Source organism: Mesoplodon densirostris, chromosome 12, assembly GCF_025265405.1.
Source record: "Mesoplodon densirostris isolate mMesDen1 chromosome 12, mMesDen1 primary haplotype, whole genome shotgun sequence".
Taxonomy (NCBI): domain Eukaryota; kingdom Metazoa; phylum Chordata; class Mammalia; order Artiodactyla; family Ziphiidae; genus Mesoplodon; species Mesoplodon densirostris.
Genome location: NC_082672.1, coordinates 43,752,549 through 43,772,585, shown reverse-complemented (window position 1 = coordinate 43,772,585; position 20,037 = coordinate 43,752,549). Strand labels below are relative to the sequence as shown.

Sequence of the window (20,037 nt, the reverse complement as noted above, 5' to 3'; positions counted from 1 at the left end):
TTGTCTAAATGAAGATTTCAGAATCAAACCCATAAAGTGCTCTCTGTTTATTTAGGAACCTCTATGCTAATTACTCAAACTTCTTGATTTTAAGATTTTTATCTCTCTGTTTTCTGACCTATGATCATCTCCATGTGGTATGGAGACACGAATTTTTTAAAGTCATATGGCACAAACATTAAGATTTTTAGAGAAAATGGAAAACATCCTCTTTGAAAAGGCAAAGCTCTTTGACAAACAAGCTGGAATTCAATCCTTCACATATTTACTAAATGAGGATCTTTCTTGAGATAAAGCATGTGAAGGTAGGAGATATAAGGCTTTAGAAAAAAAAGGTGGACAATAGTTTTTAATAGGAATAGTCCGATTTCTTACTCATCACTAGGACTTTTTATTTTAAACCTCATTGAGTTTCTGCATTCAAGATGTTTATCAGGATAAGAATTGGTAATGTGCATGGAAATTACAAACTACTTTGTGGGGACAGGGCAGAAGGGATCTTGAGAAAGACCAGACACCGCCGCTGAGGTCTTCCTGCTGGAAGGCATCCTTTCATCCTCTTAAAAGAAATGCATCTCCTGTTTAAATGGACTGGTGGCTACTAATGGTCTTTGTTTTCTTCAAACTATAAAGTCAAATCATGTGTTGGAATGTAGGGAGAAGGAAAAAAAGAAATCAGACCCAATCTCTTAGCAGAAGTTTATAGAAATGGCCCAGGCTTTTGAACGGAGAGCCCTCATTTGTCCCCAGCTTCATGATTTCTCTCGCTGTAGGCACTGTGAGGTGGTCAGGCATGTTTTCATAGATGTTCTGCTCTCACCCCCTCCACAACAGATACCTGTTCTTTGAAACTCTCAGTCCTCAGGTCTGAATATCTGAGAGTTACAGGGGGGAGGCCAGAGGATGGGAGCCACCTCTCCTTGAAAGTTTTCATTTGCTTGTTCAATGTTTTAAGCTTCCAACTATGCCTTCCAGAGATCACAGAGGATCACCTTCACTTCCCCAGTGGCTCACATTAGCATCAGGACAGCATCCCGGATGTCCAAGCAGGAAGTATCACAGATTCTCTAGTCAGTCCAGCCTCCTCCCTGTAGACATGAGGCCCCAAGAGCGGGGAGCGACTTGCACAGGTCACAGAGTTCGTGGAGCCAGGACTAGACCCAGTTCTCCCTGACTCCTTGTCTAGAGCCTTTCCCCTGCCCCCTGTATCACAAGAGCATAAGAGCAGCGGGCAGGGGTGGGGCTGTGCTAGGGGCTGCTCAGTTCCCCTAGCCCTTCCTCTTACTTCCCCAGCTCTGAGCACGTTGGATTTAATCTCAGAGGTCACAGCCTAAAGGTCTAAAAGTCAGTTTCAGCTTCAGAATTCGGATACCCTGCAGTCCCACACCCAGGGCTCCCCAGTTTGGTACCCTCTGCTTCCTGCTGTCATCTCCCTGTTAAGCCCTTGCTCCCCAAGCTTCCTGTCCAGTTCTTCCTCCCTGGGTTCTAGGCTCAGATGGAAAGGTCAGAGGAGAAAGGGGGAGGCACTGGAGCCTGTTAGCTGAGCCGGACACTCAGCTCCCAGGCCCAATCCCAACACTCATATCAACAGTTTGTGGCTGTTATGAGTGAAGTGGAGGGCTCTCCTTTACCTTGGGGGTTCTGAATGACAGCTGTTAAAGACATGTGTAATTCCAGGAGAAGTACGAGGACCCTGGCTCAGCCTGCTCGCAGAAGTGAGCCTCAAAGTGCCTCCTCCCTCCCCTCGTCATCCAGGCAAACGGCCCAGGTCTCTGGACTGAAGGTGGCAACTGTGAAGACAGCAGAGCCTAGAACTCTCCTCCAGCAATCCACACTGGTCTATCCCCTCCATCTCAATCTCCCATGAGAGAGTGGGAATGAGCCACTGGTTAGTGATGGGCTCTTTTAAGCCTGGGGGATGAAGCTGCCCCACTGTGCCTCTTCTGAATGTGTTTGGAAAAAGACAAAACAAAATAGAAACTGTGCAAAGTAGAAACCCCAAATCCCACCCAACACACCACAGAAAACAAAAATGAAATTTCAGATCCATTTGGGAAACAATAGTTTCAATAAATAAGTTTCTTGGCTTCACAGCTTTTCCAGCCTCAGCGGGCTCTGGGAGCATCCTGCAATTAGGTAACAGCCACCCCAGAGCTAAGAACCCATTCAGATCAAGTATATGAACATTCTTCAAAAACGATATCTTAAAATTACACAAATGTAAATAAGTACTAGGGATGTAATGTACAACATGATGACTGTAGTTAACACTGCTGTGTAATATATAGAAAAGTTGTTAAGAGGGTAAATCTTAAGGGTTCTCATCACAAGGAGAAAAATTCTTTAGTTTTTTTTTTCTTTTCTTTTCTTTATATTGTATCTGTATGAAATGATGGATGTTAGCTGGACCTATTGTGATAATCATTCTACAGTAGTATATGTAAGTCAAATCATCATGCTGTATGCCTCAAACTTATACAATGATGTAGACAATTATTTCTCAATAAAACTGGAAAACCAACTTAAAAATAAATAAATAAGTAAAATTACACAAATGTATTGCAGGCAACTAGAACTTGAAAACAGGGTTATTCCTTGAAAGTGAACACCATAAATCAATAGATAGTGCACTGGAAACAGAATGAGGGAACATGGGAGAAAGTCTAGTCAGGAGAAAGCCTGACTCACATTAATATCTAAAGAAGAAACGGAAATTAGAGGAAGGTCAGTTCTCTGCTAAGCTCTGCAGTGGGAGAGGGTTTGACCTGCTTATTCTAGCTGTTTAGTGCTGGTGGCAGAAATACACACACATGTGTAACAAAGAGTCTCCTTGACCAAAATAAAGTCAAGCTCCTCCGAGCCCCCTTTGTGATTAGGCCTCATCTTTGGGCCCTCTCTGGCCTGCATAGTTAGGTTTTAGTAAGATTCCTGTTAAGTCAGTTTAGAGAGACTCTCCCACCCTTGATATCTGATTACCCTTGATAGCTGATCGAGTTCCTCATTCCCCACTGTTGATATATAAATCCTTGACCTGACTTCAGCAGGAATCCTGCTGAAGTGGGTTAAGTGGGTTTAACAAGTATCCTCCTACCCTTCATGTCTCCTCTTACTCATGTCCTATCCACTCCCCTGTCACTCTGCTCCCTGGCTGGAAATCCCCAGCTGTCTTTGCCATATTCAGAGGTAAACCTGATCTCTCCCTTTATTGGCATGGTCTTAACCCCTACTGAGATATCCCTGAACAAAGTCTTCCCTACAGTTTTAATGTGTCAGAATAAGTTTTTACTTTAATAGAGGTGAGAGATGTGAAGGATAAGTATTCTTTTTTTTTTTTTTTTTTTTTGCGGTACGCGGGCCTTTCACTGTTGTGGCCTCTCCCGTTGCGGAGCACAGGCTCCGGACGCGCAGGCTCAGCAGCCATGGCTCATGGGCCCAGCTGCTCCGCAGCATGTGGGATCTTCCTGGACCGGGGCACGAACCCGTGTCCCCTTCATCGGCAGGCGGACTCTCAACCACTGTGCCACCAGGGAAGCCCAGGATAAGTATTCTTACTGTGTTGCCTTCAAACATTAGAACCCCTCAAATAATCAGCCTTGCTTTTCTTTTATGTTCACCTAACAACCTCTGATGGTGTCTAGCTTCCAAAGTTGTTTTCAGGCTGAAGAGAATGTCCCTCACCGTTTTATAGTTCTCACTGTTAATTAATAAATTGGCACTGATGCTGGTTTGTATACTTCTATGACTAAGTTAATCATGGAGCAGTATCCCCAAGGTCAAGCACACTGACAGAAATCAAGTTTCTGGGCCCACATAAGAGAGGACCAGAAGGTGAGACCTGGCCACCATGAGCTACAGCATTTAATTCTTGCTGGATCTTAGATGACACAGCTTCCTAGTGAACATCGGCACCAAAGTTTTTGAAAAGTCGATAGGGAGGGACTTCCCTGGTGGCACAGTGGTTAAGAATCCTCCTGCTAATGCAGGGAACACGGTTTCGAGCCCTGGTCCAGGAAGATCCCACATGCCACGGAGCAACTAAGCCCGTGAGCCACAACTACCGAGCCTGCACTCTAGAGCCCACAAGCCACAACTACCAAGCCCGCGTGCCACAGCTACTGAAGTCCACGCACCTAGAGCCCGTGCTCCACAACAAGAGAAGCCACTGCAATGAGAAGCCTGCGCACCACAACGAAGAGTAGCCTCTGCTCGCCACAACTGGAGAAAGCCTGTGCACAGCAACAAAGACCTAATGCAGCCAAAATAAATAAATAAAATAAATAAATTTAAAAAAAAAGTCAATAGGGAGTTACAGATGAGGAAATAATGTGGGTGATACAAATTATTTTGGCCACTGCAGTCAAAATTTAATCTTTCTTCTTTCTCACTGTTTACATTCTAAGACTCAATATGTGTCTTGTGTTTTTATCCTTTATTGCTCAGATTTGCCCATGGCTTTATCCTGGCCTGGGGATATTATTAAAATGCAGATTCTGGTTCAGAGTTCCTGGTGGGAGTGGGGACAGGAGTCTGCCTTTCTAGAAAGCTCCCAAGTGTTGCAGATGCTGGTGGTCTGGGGGACGCCCCCTTTGAGCACAAGAGGTGAGGTGTCGTCATCTCTAGTCTGGAGTATTGCCGCAAACTCCTAATTGGTCTCCCTGTCTCCCTTTCCAATCCATTCCCCACCCTGCAGCCAGTATGGTCTTTGAAAAATGCAAATCTGAACAAGTTCTGCCAGCTGCCCTGCTTCCCGTTGCCCTTAGAGCCCTCAGATCCTGCCTCCTACCCCACCTTCAGGCTCTCCCTCCTGTCTCAAGCCCACTGTTCCAGCCGCAATGAATTAGGTTCGATTCCTATAAGCAACTTGCCATCTCTACTCTGCTTTCTCACAAGTTCTTCTCATCTGACAAACATTTTTCTTCTATTTCCCATCTTCACCCCTCCCACGCCCTCCCAGGCTTTTGAAATCCATTTATGTACCTCTCCTCTGTGATTCTATAACACCCTGAGCCTCTTGCATTTATTGTACTTGTCAACCTATATCATTACTTTTCTCAAATTCCTATCATTAGATCATGAATGAGGGAGAGAGGTACCTGTATTTGTTTTCATTGTATCTCCATTACATTGTCTCATGTATAGAAAATATTTAAAATATGTTTATTGAGTTGAACCAGAAAAGGGAGAGTGTTGAGGAAGCGGAAGCCTGTAAGGGTTTCTCATTTGGTCTACTTCATAGAGTCACAATCGGGGTTACTAAATGTTAAGGACAAAATTGATTAGGTTGTCAAATTAAACTGCAATCTGAAGCTTTGTAGTTACTTTAGAATAATACTAGGCTTGCAGTTCTGTTTAAATTCTGTCTTGCCTAAGCAATATAGAATACATATTTTATATATAAAACTAGGCAGCCCTGACCAGCTGTTCTCTATTTTTACAGAATGGCTACAGATGTAAGCATAAATTGTAGTTAGATATGCAAAATACGGAAAGACTAAATGGTAATTAGGGGTTGGGGTTAGATAGCCTTGTGAAAGCCCCTTCCGAGAGATGTTTCATATGACAAGCAGTTTTTAAATCTTAGTTTGTGAGATGTTGCAGATGGATTCTAACAATTATAATGTTTAATGGAATCTTGGAACTTTACATTAACTTCTGAGATTCCCTTGGAACTTTACATTAACTTCTGAGATTCCACAATGCATTATTTTTAAAAAAAGATCAAAATGGTATCAACTCAAGAATAAAACAGGTACACATGCCTAACACAAAAGTCTGTGTGGTCGAAGTATATCAATTCAATGAGGCTTATTTATTGTATTATATACAAAAGTATAATTGATAATCTGTTGTATTTTCACATTTTTCTTTCACTATGCTTTTCTTGACTAGAGAAAGAAAAGTCCTTCCTTTTCAAGGAAGGAATGGCATACGAAGCACTAGGATCCACCTGGCCTTTTGGTTTTCTCATTGTTACCAGATCCTAAATCTCTCTCCTCATCTGGCTCAGGACTCTGGTGTAGAATAAACCACTGGATTCCCATCAAGGTACTACCTGAGATGGAAAAGGTGCCCCCTGGGAGCTCACCTGCCCCACCCTATGCATTCCTCACCGTGAACAATGCTCCCATTGTCTTTCTTCATTCATTGCTCACAGAGCCACACCTGTTAGAGGCCAGCAGCTGCCAATACTCACCTTCTTAGAAAGAATGAAAAGAAGAAATAGGGCAAGCTGGAGTTAGGAAATGATTCAATGTGTCAAAGTATCTTTTTATGTTTTGTGTCAGAATAGTTAATATTTTCATGGGTGTGACCTTTGCTTTCAATACAAATATGCTAAACCTGTTATTTATTGATTACCTCTTACGTGCTAGAACTTCTTATACATATTTTATTTTGTCTCTGTGACAGCCAGGAAAGTTAGGTATTATACTCCTCAACGAAGAGAGTCCCAGAGAGAATCAGTCCCAGTCAGTGGTTGATCCTAGATGCAGAGTTGGATCAGCCTCATTTCTAAAGCCCAAGTTCTTTCCTCTAAGTTCTGCCGCCTTCGAGAAAGCAAAGCCCCAAGGATATCTCATTGGAAGTTTCAACAGCGTTTGTATTTAGTTAAAAAATAAAGACAGAGGAAAAAAGGAATGTATGTGTGAACAGAGACTATCGTGGGTATCTAAAGAGCACGTGACGGGCCAATATTGGACCTTGGAGGGGCTGTTGTTTCCTCCCGCCTCTAACACTTTCCCTTCTCGGCATCTGCAGGTGTTAACTGTCGCTGAGTGTTACCCAGGAAAACTGCAGGGCGCCGAACGGTAGCGCGAAGGTTATGGCAGTGAGCGGAGGACTAGCGATCTGGGGACGTCAGTCTTTAAAATATGTATCTAATCTGTCCTCATTTATTTCCACTGCCACTTCCCCATCCAGCTACTCGCTAATAGTCTTGTAATTCTCCCTTCCCCCAAGCCCTTCTCCACCCCCCAGATAATCGGATCGTGTCATTCCTCCGTCTGAACAACGTCTTGGCTGCTCCTAACTCCGAGGATAAAGTTTAAAAACATCCTTTACGCGACCTTGCAGGCCCTCCACGTTCCGGACCGTGCTCAGCGCTCCGGCTTCCACCTCCGGCCATGAACCCACCTGTTCGCCTAACTCCCCACACCCTGGCCCTTTCCTCCCTCAGCTCTTTTGCACACCTTGTCCGTTCTCTTGTCCCCCGCCTTCCGCTTTCCCAAGTCCCATTCACTCTCCGAGTCTCAGCTGAGATGCCACTTTTTAAGTGAGGCCTTTCCCGTCTGATTCCTACCTGCAGTCTCGTCACCCGCCATCTAATTAGATCTTCCTGAATGGCCTCCGCTAGCACTGTTCGTCGCCGACTGCGATTTGCGTTTGCATACTTGCCTTATTATTTTTAATGTCTGCAAGTGTCACAAGGGTTTAGCACTGTGCCTGGGAGGCACACTTTTGGAACCTAGTAACTTTTGAATGAATGAAGGAAGGAACTTGAACTGGATGTTGTCACCATCATCATCCTACCGTGACAATATTTCGAGTCCCCCAGTGCTACTGTCAATGGCATGCCCACCCCTGTAGGGTTGGCAAAGCCCTGGAGGAGAGTAGGCTTTCTGGCGCTCCCACCACTCTCTCAGGCACTCTCGGGGGGGACGACCCGGGCACAGCGCGGCTGGGGGCAGGTCTCAAGGCCAGGAGTCCTCCGGGCTCCCAGGTTCACGTGCACTGGGGGAGGAGGGGCGGAGGAAAAGGTGAGCGTGAGCGGGGAGCGCAGGATACCTAAGGAGAGCGCGGGCCGCGCCCGGTACACCTACAACCCCGCGGCCAGCCGCCGCCCGGGAGCGACTTCCTCCTTGGGGGCCGGCGCGCGGGGCGGGGCGGGGCGGGGTGGGGCGGGGCGGGAGACGCCCCCGCCGGGCTGGGCCCCGGGCCGCCCCAATGAGATTCAGTGCCGGGCCGCGACTATGCCCAGTCCCGGCGCCGCGCTCGGCCGCGGAGGAGGTGGGCGGCCGGGGCGGCGGCGGCGCTGCGCGCGCCAAGGGGAAGCCGAGCCTGCCAAGCTGGCGCCCGGCGGGGCTATGGTGGCCGGCGCCCGCGGCGGCTGCGCGCAGGCAGGGGCTGCTCGGCGCGGCCTCCTGGCCCTGCTGCTCGCTGTCTCCGCGCCGCTCTGGCTGCAGGCGGAGGAGCTGGGTGAGTGGAGCGCGTCCGGCGGGCGGCGCACTGGGCCTGGAGGGGACCGCGCGCGGGAGGAGGTCTGGGTCGCAGCCTGCGCCCTGCGGAGTCCGGCTTTCTCTGGCCGATGGCGGCTCGAGTTTAAAATAAGTTAACTGCGTTCCGTTCGCTCCCCACCAGACTCCTTCCTTCGCCCCCAAACAAGAGGACCAGCTTGGCGCCTCCCCACTTTCTCTCTCCGCAGCCCCGCTCAGACTTCCTTCCTGAAGTGACATGGCCCAGGGGTCGCGAGCTGACGACCCCAGGCTTAAGGGAGAGTCCTATGCGGGGAGGCCCCTCTTAAGCCTCCTTTTGACAGAGCTGCCCGGCATTTGGGCGGCCGGGCCCTCCCGGTCGCCTCGCTTCCCTGCGCGGCTGGAATCGTAGCGTGTGAGTTTGTGGTTTGCACGGATGGTCGGGAAGGGTTTCCCTGAGGTTCCCCTGGGAAGCCGGCAGTCCCACCGCGCCTCCTGTCACGAGTGAGCTGCTTGCTCTCCGACTTGGAACCCTGTGGCTCGGCTCCTTCTTGGGTGTTGGAGCCAGTCGACTCCCGACCAGGCTGATCTTTCTCTGGACCTGGTCCTTGGCTTCAAGTTGGACCTAATTAGCCCACAACCGAATTTACTGCGGCATAGCCACCAGGTGAGAGCAGTAAGCCGTTTTACCAGCTGTAGGCAAATCCTTGTAATTTAGTTCTTTATGGATCGCAAGGGGCAGCTTTCTGCGGATTTTTTCAGTTCTTGTTTCCCTCCTCCCTTACTTTTGACTCTCTACGACTGAGGTTATTTAATGGCAGTGCATCTAGCCAGAATATTTTGACTGCCCCCGTGCCCCCGCCCCGTGTTTTCTAATGAGACAAGAATCAAAACTAAGCCAAGTGCTGGCATTTTTTTTCACTGAACCATGTATTCCCGGTCTGAAACATTGATACTCAAGATGTTGGTAGTGGTTCCTAAGTTTGCGTACATACCGATTTGTTAGGAAAGAAAATAAAGCTAAAGTTTAGACAGACTGTATCTTGGCACGGTAGCGGAATCCTAGGAATATGGTAAAATATAAATATGTATGCTTTTATTTAGAATGTACGATTTTGATCATGGGTGTTTTAAGCACTTAAATGTTTCTCAGGTCATTGTTTGAAGAGGCACCTTCAATACTGTACATCTATGAATAGATCCAACAATATGTCGCTGTACTAATCTGACCAAAGCTGTCACCTATCTTTCCAAATGAAGTTTTAGATGTTATATGGCATCCAGGCTGTTAACTTTATAGAGCAGTTCTCTGGGAAGACGTGTGATTGCTTAGGTTCTTAGAGCTTCAGATTTGAGACTTTACGGCACATGATTGATGGAAGAAGATGTCATGTTTCGGTGAAGCATCCTATATATTTAGGATGTTAAAAGAACCAATCGCAAAAGAAGTAAAACTTAGATTTGGCACATTTACTGAAAAAAATCTACGAACTCGAGTTCTGATACCTCATGAGTGAAGAGGCATAATCAGTGTTTTTTGAGTATTTCTCACGTCTGTGATTTTCCCAATTAGCCCTTGGTCACTTATTTTTCAAGTTTTAATAAATTTAAGCATGCAAACCCATTTTAGGTTTTGAAATATGCTACTGGATATACAGTTGGATGGTGGTCATCAGTGATATTAGTGCTCTCAATGTTTAGAAGGCAAGAGGGTAGCCTTAGCATAACAGTCTGGTTTTGGTGAGAAGATACCATCTACTACATTTTACCTCCATTGTCCTTGTCAGCTTAGTCTGCTGCTTCGTGGCTCCCCAGCCTACGTGATCACTGCTCTCCCCAGGAGCTTTATAAAGCCCCAGACCCATACTGTGAATCACACCGTCCAATGGGTGGGGCCTGAGAATACGAGATTTTAAAAAGTTCCCACAGGTAATTCTGATTCAAATCAGCTTTGAGATGGTGGAAACATCTGATAATGTTAGGGTTATGGTAAAGTGCTACTGCTGTCTGTGTCATAGACAATTTAATATTAGACTTTTATTCATTGTGTTATGTTTCGGGAAGCAAATGTGATACATTAATCTGAATATTTGTAAGCCTAGTCAATGAAATCATTCAAAATTTTAAAGTCAGAGTCTGGTAACCCCTGAAGCTATACTAGTTCCTTTTTAAGGCTGCTACTTGCCTATGTGGTATTTTTGCTCAATTTATTTTTGTTTAAAAAAGGTCCAGGGCTTCCCTGGTGGCACAGTGGTTGAGAGTCTGCCTGCCGATGCAGGGGACACGGGTTCGTGCCCCGGTCCAGGAAGATCCCACATGCCGCGGAGCGGCTGGGCCCGTGAGCCATGGCCGCTGAGCCTGCGCGTCTGGAGCCTGTGCTCCGCAACGGGAGAGGCCACAACAGTGAGTCCCGCGTACCGCAAAAAAAAAAAAAAAAAAAAAAAAAAAAGGTCCATTCTTCTTGTATTCATAGCCGGCCAGGCCCCAGGCATTAGGGCACGATGAGCAGAATATGGGCTGATTTTAGCTCCTTCTTGCGCCTCTGGATCCACTTAACTAAAGTTAGATATTTACACAGATTGTTTCACATGATTTTGACTTTACATAATATCACATGTAAATTGATCATTAGCATTGATTCGATTTGTATAAATCCATAGGCTTGGGCTTAGGTCTTATTCCCTCGATTATAAGTTTTGTGGAATAAAATACCCTTAATTCATGTGAGGAATTTGTGCTAACTAAAAATCCCTGATTCTTTCTTCACCAAAATATTTGGAAATGGATATTAAAAATTTCCTCCTTCTAATTTAAGTATTAGGAGAATAAAAATAAGCAGTTAATCTCTGAGGAAACTTCTAAGCGTAGAATTAGACACAGAAAAATGGATTAAAAATTCTGCCCAACTCTAACTTTTTACTTTCGGAAGTTCTGTTTTTAAGCCATCACTCCTTTATATTTGGTTCAACGGGGAACAGCTGATGTCTGATGTTTGGGGTGAGTGGCTTTTTAAAAAGTAGTCACAAGTTTGTTCTGGCACCTTCTGCATCAGTGCTTGCCCTCACCCCAGATTTTCCTTCATCTTGAAGGCCTGCGATTCGGTCAGCCTGGAAGACTGTAAGTTCCTGAGGGCAGCCACTGGATTGTCTTTATCTTCATAGCACCTGACCAATAAATGTTTCTTGAGTTGAACTGAACAATCTTTTTGTATTAGGAGATATTTTCAAATTATGTCCTAATTAGTGGAAACTAAGTAATAGTCTACTGAAGTTCTTTATAAAGGTATATCTGGTACTTCCACTAATTAACTTTGTTTAGCAAGCCCAGCTCTCTTGGCATGCTTATTTCTATATGTCAGGATGCCTTTTAAAGGCAAGTGCACCAGAAAGAAGGGAACGTGGCCAGCAGAACAATATGTACCATGTCTTTTGGCTCTATTAGATGTAATTTGTAACTAACACTCTGAAACATGAAGTTATACCATATACAGTATTACAGGGGAAAAAAAAGTTGTGCTAAAGGATTCATTAAACACATCAAAGGATGTTATTAAAGCAGGAGTTGAACTCTGAATAGTGTCTCAAACTGTACTTATTAACTTTTCATAAGTGGAACCCTTTCACCTTCAGGTACTGGAACAGACTTGAAAATCATATAAAAAACCACAACTTGGAAATAAGCAAGACATTTGACATTTATAAGAAACTATGTTTGTATTTTTAAGATGCAAGGGAAGATTAATTGCAGCGTTTAGTGAAGGTTTTAGTCATGTTAAGGCAGGGGTGGGGTGAGGGCTTGTTAAGGGAAATACTTCCTATAGAGTTTTGCACTTACTGCCATGCATGTCCTAAAGCATAAAGGCAACTCTGTGCCTATTAGAGCGACCAGTTGCTTTGAATTTGTAAGGAGATAATACATGGTACCTACTGGAATTGCATTTAGCACAAAGAACTCAATAAATGCCAGCTCTCTTCCTAATTATTACCTAATTACCTAATTATTACACTCTTCCTAATTATTACCTAATTATTACTCTTAATTTGACAAATACGGGGACCCCTTTATTCTGCCTCCCCGACTGCCTCTCGGACCTCATTCTCTACCACACTTCCCCGCATCCCCAGGCATACTGACTTTCTTGCTGTTTCTCAGTGGTATCAGGAACCCTTCTACCTCAGAGCCTTCGCATGTGCTGTTCCCTCTGCCTGGAACAGGCTTACCCCAAATGTCCACGTGACTCCCTTCGCCTTCGATCTTTGTTCAAATATTGCCTTCACAGGGAGAATGGCCCTAACCACCTGGAACCCTCTCGCCTTCCCCAGAACTCCACATTCCCCCTCCCTGCTTGCAGTTTTCTCTAGGGCATTTACCACCTTCCAACAGAGTCTATAATTTATACTTTTCTTTCTTGTCTGTCTCCCCATTGTGAGAAGTTAAGGTCCATGAGAAGCTATGTGCCTTGAACAGTGGCCAGCACATGATGGGTGCTCAGTGAGGATGGGGGGAGAAGGCAATGAAAACACAGCTCCTGCCCTGTTGTTAAAGACTCAGCGCTGACTCTAGTTGAGAATCACAACCGGAACAAGACAAAGTAATGAAGTTGTATGTCTAGTCCAAGTGTTGTTTGTAAATAAAAAGTCTGAAAATATGGATTTAAAATAGAGGAACTCATTCTGGTATATTCAAAGTCTGGCATTGAAGATGAAAGGAAAAATATTGCCAGACTTTCAGATTCTTTTCCCTTAGACTACGGAGTAATTTTGCCTTTTTTCAACTGAAGAGTTGTGTTGATATCATCTTCCAGATGTTCATTCTCTGCTTTGTATCTAAAATTTTAAAAAATAGTTTTTTGTCTTGGGGGTGCAGGAATGGGAGAGACTTAACTGATGAGGAAAAAAAACACATGGTGATTTTTAACCCAGTGTGGAAATAAATTCTAACTATGACCCCTAGTATGCTGTATCCGGAACCAGCTGCCAAACTTGCCTTTCAGTGGCAGTTGAAGAGGATAGGGTTTGTTTTTTTTTGGGGGGGGGGGGCGGGGAATGGGAGGAAAATAGAAGGAAAGTCTAAGCTTCGTGAGAGCAAAATGAAACAGAGCTTTTTTATTCACCACCAGCACCGCACCGGTTATAGTGCCTGGCTGATAACAGGCTCCAGATAACTATTTCCTGAGTCGGTGCATGAATGCTTGTAGCTGAGGTTTGAGAGAATGAGGTGAAGGGTAGTAGTCGCTAAAGTGTTTTAAACAGAAATTGCATACATGACTATTGATGTCTTTAGACACACCGTACATGTATTCAAGAAAATAACTAAATTCAACTCTGAAAAGAGTTGGGAATCTCAGAGACTCCTTTCCAGGTAATACCAGCAAAGCTGCCATAAGTTAGGTGCTGGCCATCTTGAAAATAGAGGAGCAGGTGGTCTTTGGTTCCCTAAGATCTGCAGGTGCTTATACATTGAGGGCAGCAGGGCCCTGCTTTACCTTGAAGATCACTTTGGGACAATGTTTAGGCATTTGTGACATTAGCAGTGTGTTGAGCCATATAGTCCTGTATGCCTTGACTGTTTAATGCCATTTCTGTTTAATCTGTTAATCTAGTTTTCATAAACTATCTCCTTGGGTGTTCTAATACCCCATATTTGCAGAAATGTCTTTGTCTTATATTGATATATGCTTACATATGGTCATTTTAATTTTATATGGCTCCATTTCATGACTGAGAGTGTTTAGTGAATGTACCTAGAGGTTGTGTGTAGATGATTTTTATGGAGCACTCTTTTTTTTTTTGGCTGCGTTGGGTCTTTGTTGCTGTGCACGGGCTTTCTCTAGTTGTCGCGAGCGGGGGCTACTCTTTGTTGCGGTGCGTGGACTTCTCAGTGCGGTGGCTTGTTTTGTTGTGGAGCACTGGGCTCTAGGCACGTGGGCTTCAGTAGTTGTGGCACATGGGCTCAGTAGTTGTGGCTCGCAGGCTCTAGAGTGGAGGCTCAGTAGTTGTGGCGCAGGGGCTTAGTTGCTCCGCGGCATGTGGGATCTTCCCGGACCAGGGCTCGAACCCGTGTCTCCTGCATTGGCAGGCGGATTCTTAACCACTGCGCCACCAGGGAAGCCCAGCACACTATTCTTGAAAAAAGAAAAAGGGGAAAAAACCCCTTTATTTCACTATTATTTCTGACAGAGATCAGAAGTCCAGTTAAATTCAAAGTGCCAGTGCATAAAATTTCCTACAGGGAAGGTGGTAAACATCTTAGTGGGTCTCACTTAATTTTTAACAGGCTGAGTGGATTTAATTCAGCTTTTTTTTATTGCTTCACAAAAGCAGATTGAAATGTGGTTGATTTCAGTCCGAAGGAGGAAACTTTTGTGACTTAATAGCCCATGGGCCCGCTGGGACCTGAGAGCTGTTTATTGAATTGCTCCCACTCCGAGGAGTTTAGAATGGAGGCTGCTTATTGTGAGAATTACACGGACCAAGATTTGCCTTCTTTCCCCCTAGAAAGCCCCTGCTTTGCCAAGAGTCTCAACTGGAAGATAGCTGACTCTACAGATGGAGAAATGGTGCTGCACCTGCTGTTAGTGCTTAGCTCAAAAGGGTCTAAGACTCTGTGAGACCCTCTTGCCTTTTGGGTAGGAAATTCTTTTTCCGCCCATCTTTCTTCTTCCTTTTCCTTTTTCATCCTCTTTGCTACAGTTACTGTGCTATATTATTAAGATCTTAACAAACACACTGCTTTTCCCCTGAGATATTTAAAATATGTTGAAGACCTCATGGCATTTCTCCCCTAATATCTAATAATCAAGTCATATTTCCCCAGTTAACCTTAACATGTCTTTTGGCTCTTGGTTTGTTCAAACAAAGTCCACACATGGCGGTTAGTTATTACGTCTCTTTAAGTCACTTTTGATCTACCACTGATCCCCACCCACATACATTTTATTTTCCTGCAAGGAAGTCAGATTCAATTGTCTGGTGACACAGCTCACATCCTAAATTGACTTACTGCTTCTGAGTGGTGTGTCTTTCTTTTACGTGCACCATCCCCTAAAGTATAAACCTGAATTAGACCTACAGGTTTGATTAGATTCAGGCTAAGGGTTTTTGGTAAAAGTACCTCAAGGTGCCATGTACTGCTAATTGTGTCACAACAAGATGCATAATTATTATTGTTATTATTCTTGCCCCCCATTTCAGTGATGTTGAGAATGATCAGTGACTTCAGGAAGTGACAACTCAATCCACCCTTTATAAAGTTGCCTTTTCCTATATGACCTGGAAGTGGTCTGTGGGATGATAGTCTCTCGCTCCCTCAGACTACTCTTCCCCATCAACGTTTCACTCAATGGTTGAAGCATCTGTTGATCATTGTTGTCTGCCCAATCAGATACATTTTATGTAAATAACATTTTAAAACCTTACCTTCATATATATATTTTTTATCAGGTGGTTTTTTGGTTTTGGGGTTTGTTTTTTTTTTTTCCGCATCTAATTGAATTGAATTGAATCCCAACAATTCTGAGAGCTGCTGAAGGAACTGAGATTCAGAGAGAGTGAATCATTTACCCCAGGCGCATTCACTTTATGTGCCTAAAGAGGGGCTCAGGTGCATGTCCTACAATTCTAAATGCCTTATGATCGTCTTCTGCCCCTCATCTTCAAGGGGCGCTCATCCAGATGAGATCAAGTCCAAGAAAAGAAGCCTTGGAGGAACACAATTTCAGGGGGTTACTTATGCAATAAAGTTTTAAATTAATAGTCTTTGGCTTCTCTTAGAGATGATTACACTTGCTACAGAAATATTAAGACTTTTAAAACTCCCCGTTAGTAGCTATTGTGCTTTAATCCACTGTGATACATTTAGCAGTGCAGAATACAGAATGTGCAAAGGCTATACAATTTTCAGGACCATGCAACGTGATATAAAATTTATGATTTATTTATTTTTCTCTCAACTCTTATGTTTCATACCTCATACAGTGAATGATAAAATGCCATCTCTTTCCCAACTGAGATTTGTTTTCTGGTTAGTCAACATTGATTGCTTTTTCCTTACATGTGGTACGTACATGTATGTTCCCGCAAACCTTCTCATCCTATTTCTTTGTGTATTTTTCATTCTGTGCTCAGATAATTCCTAAATTGACGCTCTTGTCCAGGTGTCAGAAACGTCACTCTGGCTTAAATATAGATCCTGAAATTTATTATTTTCTGTCCTGGATGTATAAATGAAATCGAGAGTAAAAATGTGTCAGAGAATTGAAAATATAGATGTGTTCCAGTTTTAGGAATAGATATTAAAGTAAAACCATACAAAACTGGTATCTCAAGGATTTTTCAGTTTTAAGAAAATTCACTGCAAGATCCCTCCTAATAATGAGGGCCCTTTAGTCTCCTGCTACTCAGGGTATACCTTAAAAAGACTAGCAGAAGAGTCATTACCAAGAGACTTTTGGACATGCAGAAATCTCACCCTGCACATTAGCAAGATCCCCGGGTGGCTGCTGTACCCACTGAAGTTTGAGAAGCAGCACTTGAATCTACTCACCCTTCATTTACAGAGCAGCTTTTAGGAGCGCCATTGGTGCAAAGCAAAGAGAACAGCCTTGGTGGGAAGTAAACTAGCTGCCTCTCAGACTATTCCTTTAACAGGCTAGTAAAAAGCACTTACTTAAATGATTAAAAACACAGCGTGGTGGGGCTTGGCTTCCCTGGTGGCGCAGTGGTTGAGAGCCCGCCTGCCGATGCAGGGGACACGGGTTCGTGCCCCGGTCCGGGAAGATCCCACATGCCTCGGAGCGGCTGGGCCCGTGAGCCATGGCCGCTGAGCCTGCGCATCCGGAGCCTGTGCTCTGCAACGGGAGAGGCCACAACAGTGAGAGGCCCGCGTACCGCAAAGAAAAAAACAAAACAAAACAGAAGAGTGGTGGAATTCCTCATAAGTTTTACAAGAAACCCTGAATTAAATATGGCTCTCTTCCTCGTGTTCAATTTCAAGACCAAAAGAGTAGGACTATAAATAAATAATCGTAATGTGGGTTTTAATGCCGTTTGTGCTGGCATTAAAACCCTGGTAGTGTGATCTTGGGCAGTTTCTGAAATCTCTCTGCTCAGTGTCCTCACTTCTGAAATGAGTGACTTCAGCAATTGCCACCTCAGTGCTTGAGTTTCATGGCGTCTGGAGTCAGACAGGTGAGGTTCAGATGCCAGTTCCGCCACCAGGGCTGATTACTCAGCTTCTCAGAGCCTCAACTTCTTCACACATAGAACAAGGACAATAGGAAGGACATGTGGTAAAGAAAGGGTGCTGTGGGCTTCTTGGGCTGTATTGGAAATGTCCTGTCTTATAAGCTATGGGGTATATACTTGGATGTTTGAGATAGTACTCTTTATACACAGCTATCTGTATGTCCGCATGTGTGTATGAAATGTTCATAATTTTTAAAAAGGAAACTAATAATATCCATCAAATATGATTGTCCTGGAGATTAAATAAGATAATATAAAGTCCCTTAGAACACTCAGTATCTGTCACCTTTTACAATAAATGGTTGGTTAGTTAGTAAGAGCACTTTCACAATTAATTTTATGATTTTTTCCTGTTCCAATAACTTTTTGGTTCTTATTAATTTAAAAAAATCTGTCAAAGTGAAAATATCTGTGTATATGAGGGAGCAAGAGAGAAACATTTAAAGTTTTACTTTTAAAAAAAATTTATTGAAGTATAGTTGATTTACAATGTTGTGTTAATTTCTGCTGTACAGCAAAGTGATTCGGTTATACATATATATACATTCTTTTTCATATTCTTTTCATTATGGTTTATCACAAGATATTGAATATAGTTCCCTGTGCTTTAGAGTAGGACCTTGTTGTTTATCCACAGTTTTAACTTCTAAAACTCAGATGAACTTTGTACTTGGTAATGTTGGAATTTTTGGACGCCAAGAGAAAAGTCAACATCCAGTTACACATATGTGAATATTGGTGATATGCATATTTAACATGGAACCAAGGTTAGAAAATACAGCACATTGTAGAGACAGGAAGGATTGCTCGCATTTATCCTCAGCTTCAGCAGTTGCAACGTAGACATGACATCAACATCCTGACATTAGTAATAAATGTCAGCAGCCACTTTTCTCCAACTTCCGTATCCTGAGCATCTATTCAACAGGGATAACAGTCATCTTAGACTTGTTTTGCTTTACAAACAAGGGGTTTGTTTTGTTTTGTTTTACATTTTTATCTGTGAAATTAGGACACTTCTCTCAAACAACGTGTCCAGTTCGTTGCCAGTTCCCCTTGTAACTTAAGCACTTGTAAGTTAATAACAACAGTGGCAAGTCTTGCTTTTGAATATCAGTGACAGGTTACAATTTCAGTGTCCATTTTTTAGAGCTCTAAAGACCGCAATCCACCTCTCCACATCTGATCTTTGATCCCAGAAGCCCTGTTTTGGGATCTCTCTGTGCACCCCACTTTTGTGAGCCCAGCCCAGGAGTTGGCCAGTGTGTCCCACAGAACACTGCTCCCAGGAGATGCCCGTTGAGCATGCATCCTCCTTTAAAGTTTCACATGCACTGCAAGGGCTTTGAGATGTCCTGTGGTGAAGAAAAAGGCGGGATTCTGGAAGCTTATTTGCCTTTTTTGGCAACAAGGGTGTGGTCTCTTTGTAAGCCTTCTAAGGACTGAGGGATCCAGTGCCTATTTTGAGAGATGCTGAGCTAGCAGCTAGTGGCCCTAGATAAATCTGGGGGAATGAATTCTGGTTAGACTTCCCAGCAGTTTTGAGCACTTAACACACACAGCCTCATTCATCTTTACCACACCCAGTTTTGGGTGGTCATTTTGAAGATGGGGAAGATTGATACAAAATAGGTAACTTCTTAGAATCGTAGAGCCAATGAGTGATGGAATTTGGAAGAAGTCAGCTAATTCAAAGCAATATTCTTGATACTTTAATATGTGTAGTATTTTTATTTTTATTTTATTTTATTTTATTTTTTGCGGTACACGGGCCTCTCACTGTTGTGGCCTCTCCCGTTGTGGAGCACAGGCTCCGGACGCGCAGGCTCAGCAGCCATGGCTCACGGGCCTAGCCGCTCTGCGGCATGTGGGATCTTCCCGGACCAGGGCACGAACCTGTGTCCCCTGCATCGGCAGGCGGACTCTCAACCACTGCGCCACCAGGGAAGCCCATGTAGTATTTTTAAAATAGAAATACAGTAGTTAAAATGTATTGAATCTCACTGTATGCTAGCCTCTATGCTCAGTGCTTTACTAGCATTATATTATTTAATGCTCCTGTGAGTTGAGCACTATCATTATCTCTATATTACAGATGATGAATTGACGATTAGAGAGGTAAAGGGACTCACCCAAGCCCACACAGCTCCCAAAGACACAGGAACCCAGTGTCATAACCATTGTGCTCTGTTACCTCCCAAGTACATGGAAATAGTTTATGAAGTTAGAAGCCGACATGTGTGCAACCCTCTTCCCCCACATCCACAGCCCTTTCAGTGATCGTTTTTCCTTTTCATAGACTGGAGAGTGACCAAGAACTATAGAGTTTTCACTGATTTTACTTATAGCACATTAAAGAATAGCATTAAACTAGGTTTTGAGATTTTTATCTCCATTGGGCATAAATGATGCTTTTTAATATGTTAATATTAAAATTATTGATGTCTTTGCACACTGATAGAAATAGTCTCTCATTATGTAGGGACTCTTGGATAGGACCTCTTGAAATGATTTGTTTAATTTTCATGCATTCAAATTGATTTGTTTTAAGTGACTTTTTTAGCTGATAGGAAACACTGTGTTGTAGCATCTATTTTATACAC

General features: G+C 43.8%; 1 protein-coding gene across 2 annotated transcripts in view; it reads left to right on the top strand.

Moving 5' to 3' along the window:
* Window positions 1–7,993: 7,993 nt before the first annotated feature.
* Window positions 7,994–20,037, top strand: part of DCBLD1 (discoidin, CUB and LCCL domain containing 1) — an 80,422-nt gene continuing 68,378 nt past the window's right edge. For both annotated transcript variants that reach the window (XM_060115241.1, XM_060115242.1), the window contains exon 1: window positions 7,994–8,193. In XM_060115241.1, coding sequence (XP_059971224.1) covers window positions 8,082–8,193 — 112 coding nt within the window. In that variant the 5' untranslated portion in view covers window positions 7,994–8,081. The remainder of the gene's footprint in view (window positions 8,194–20,037) is intronic.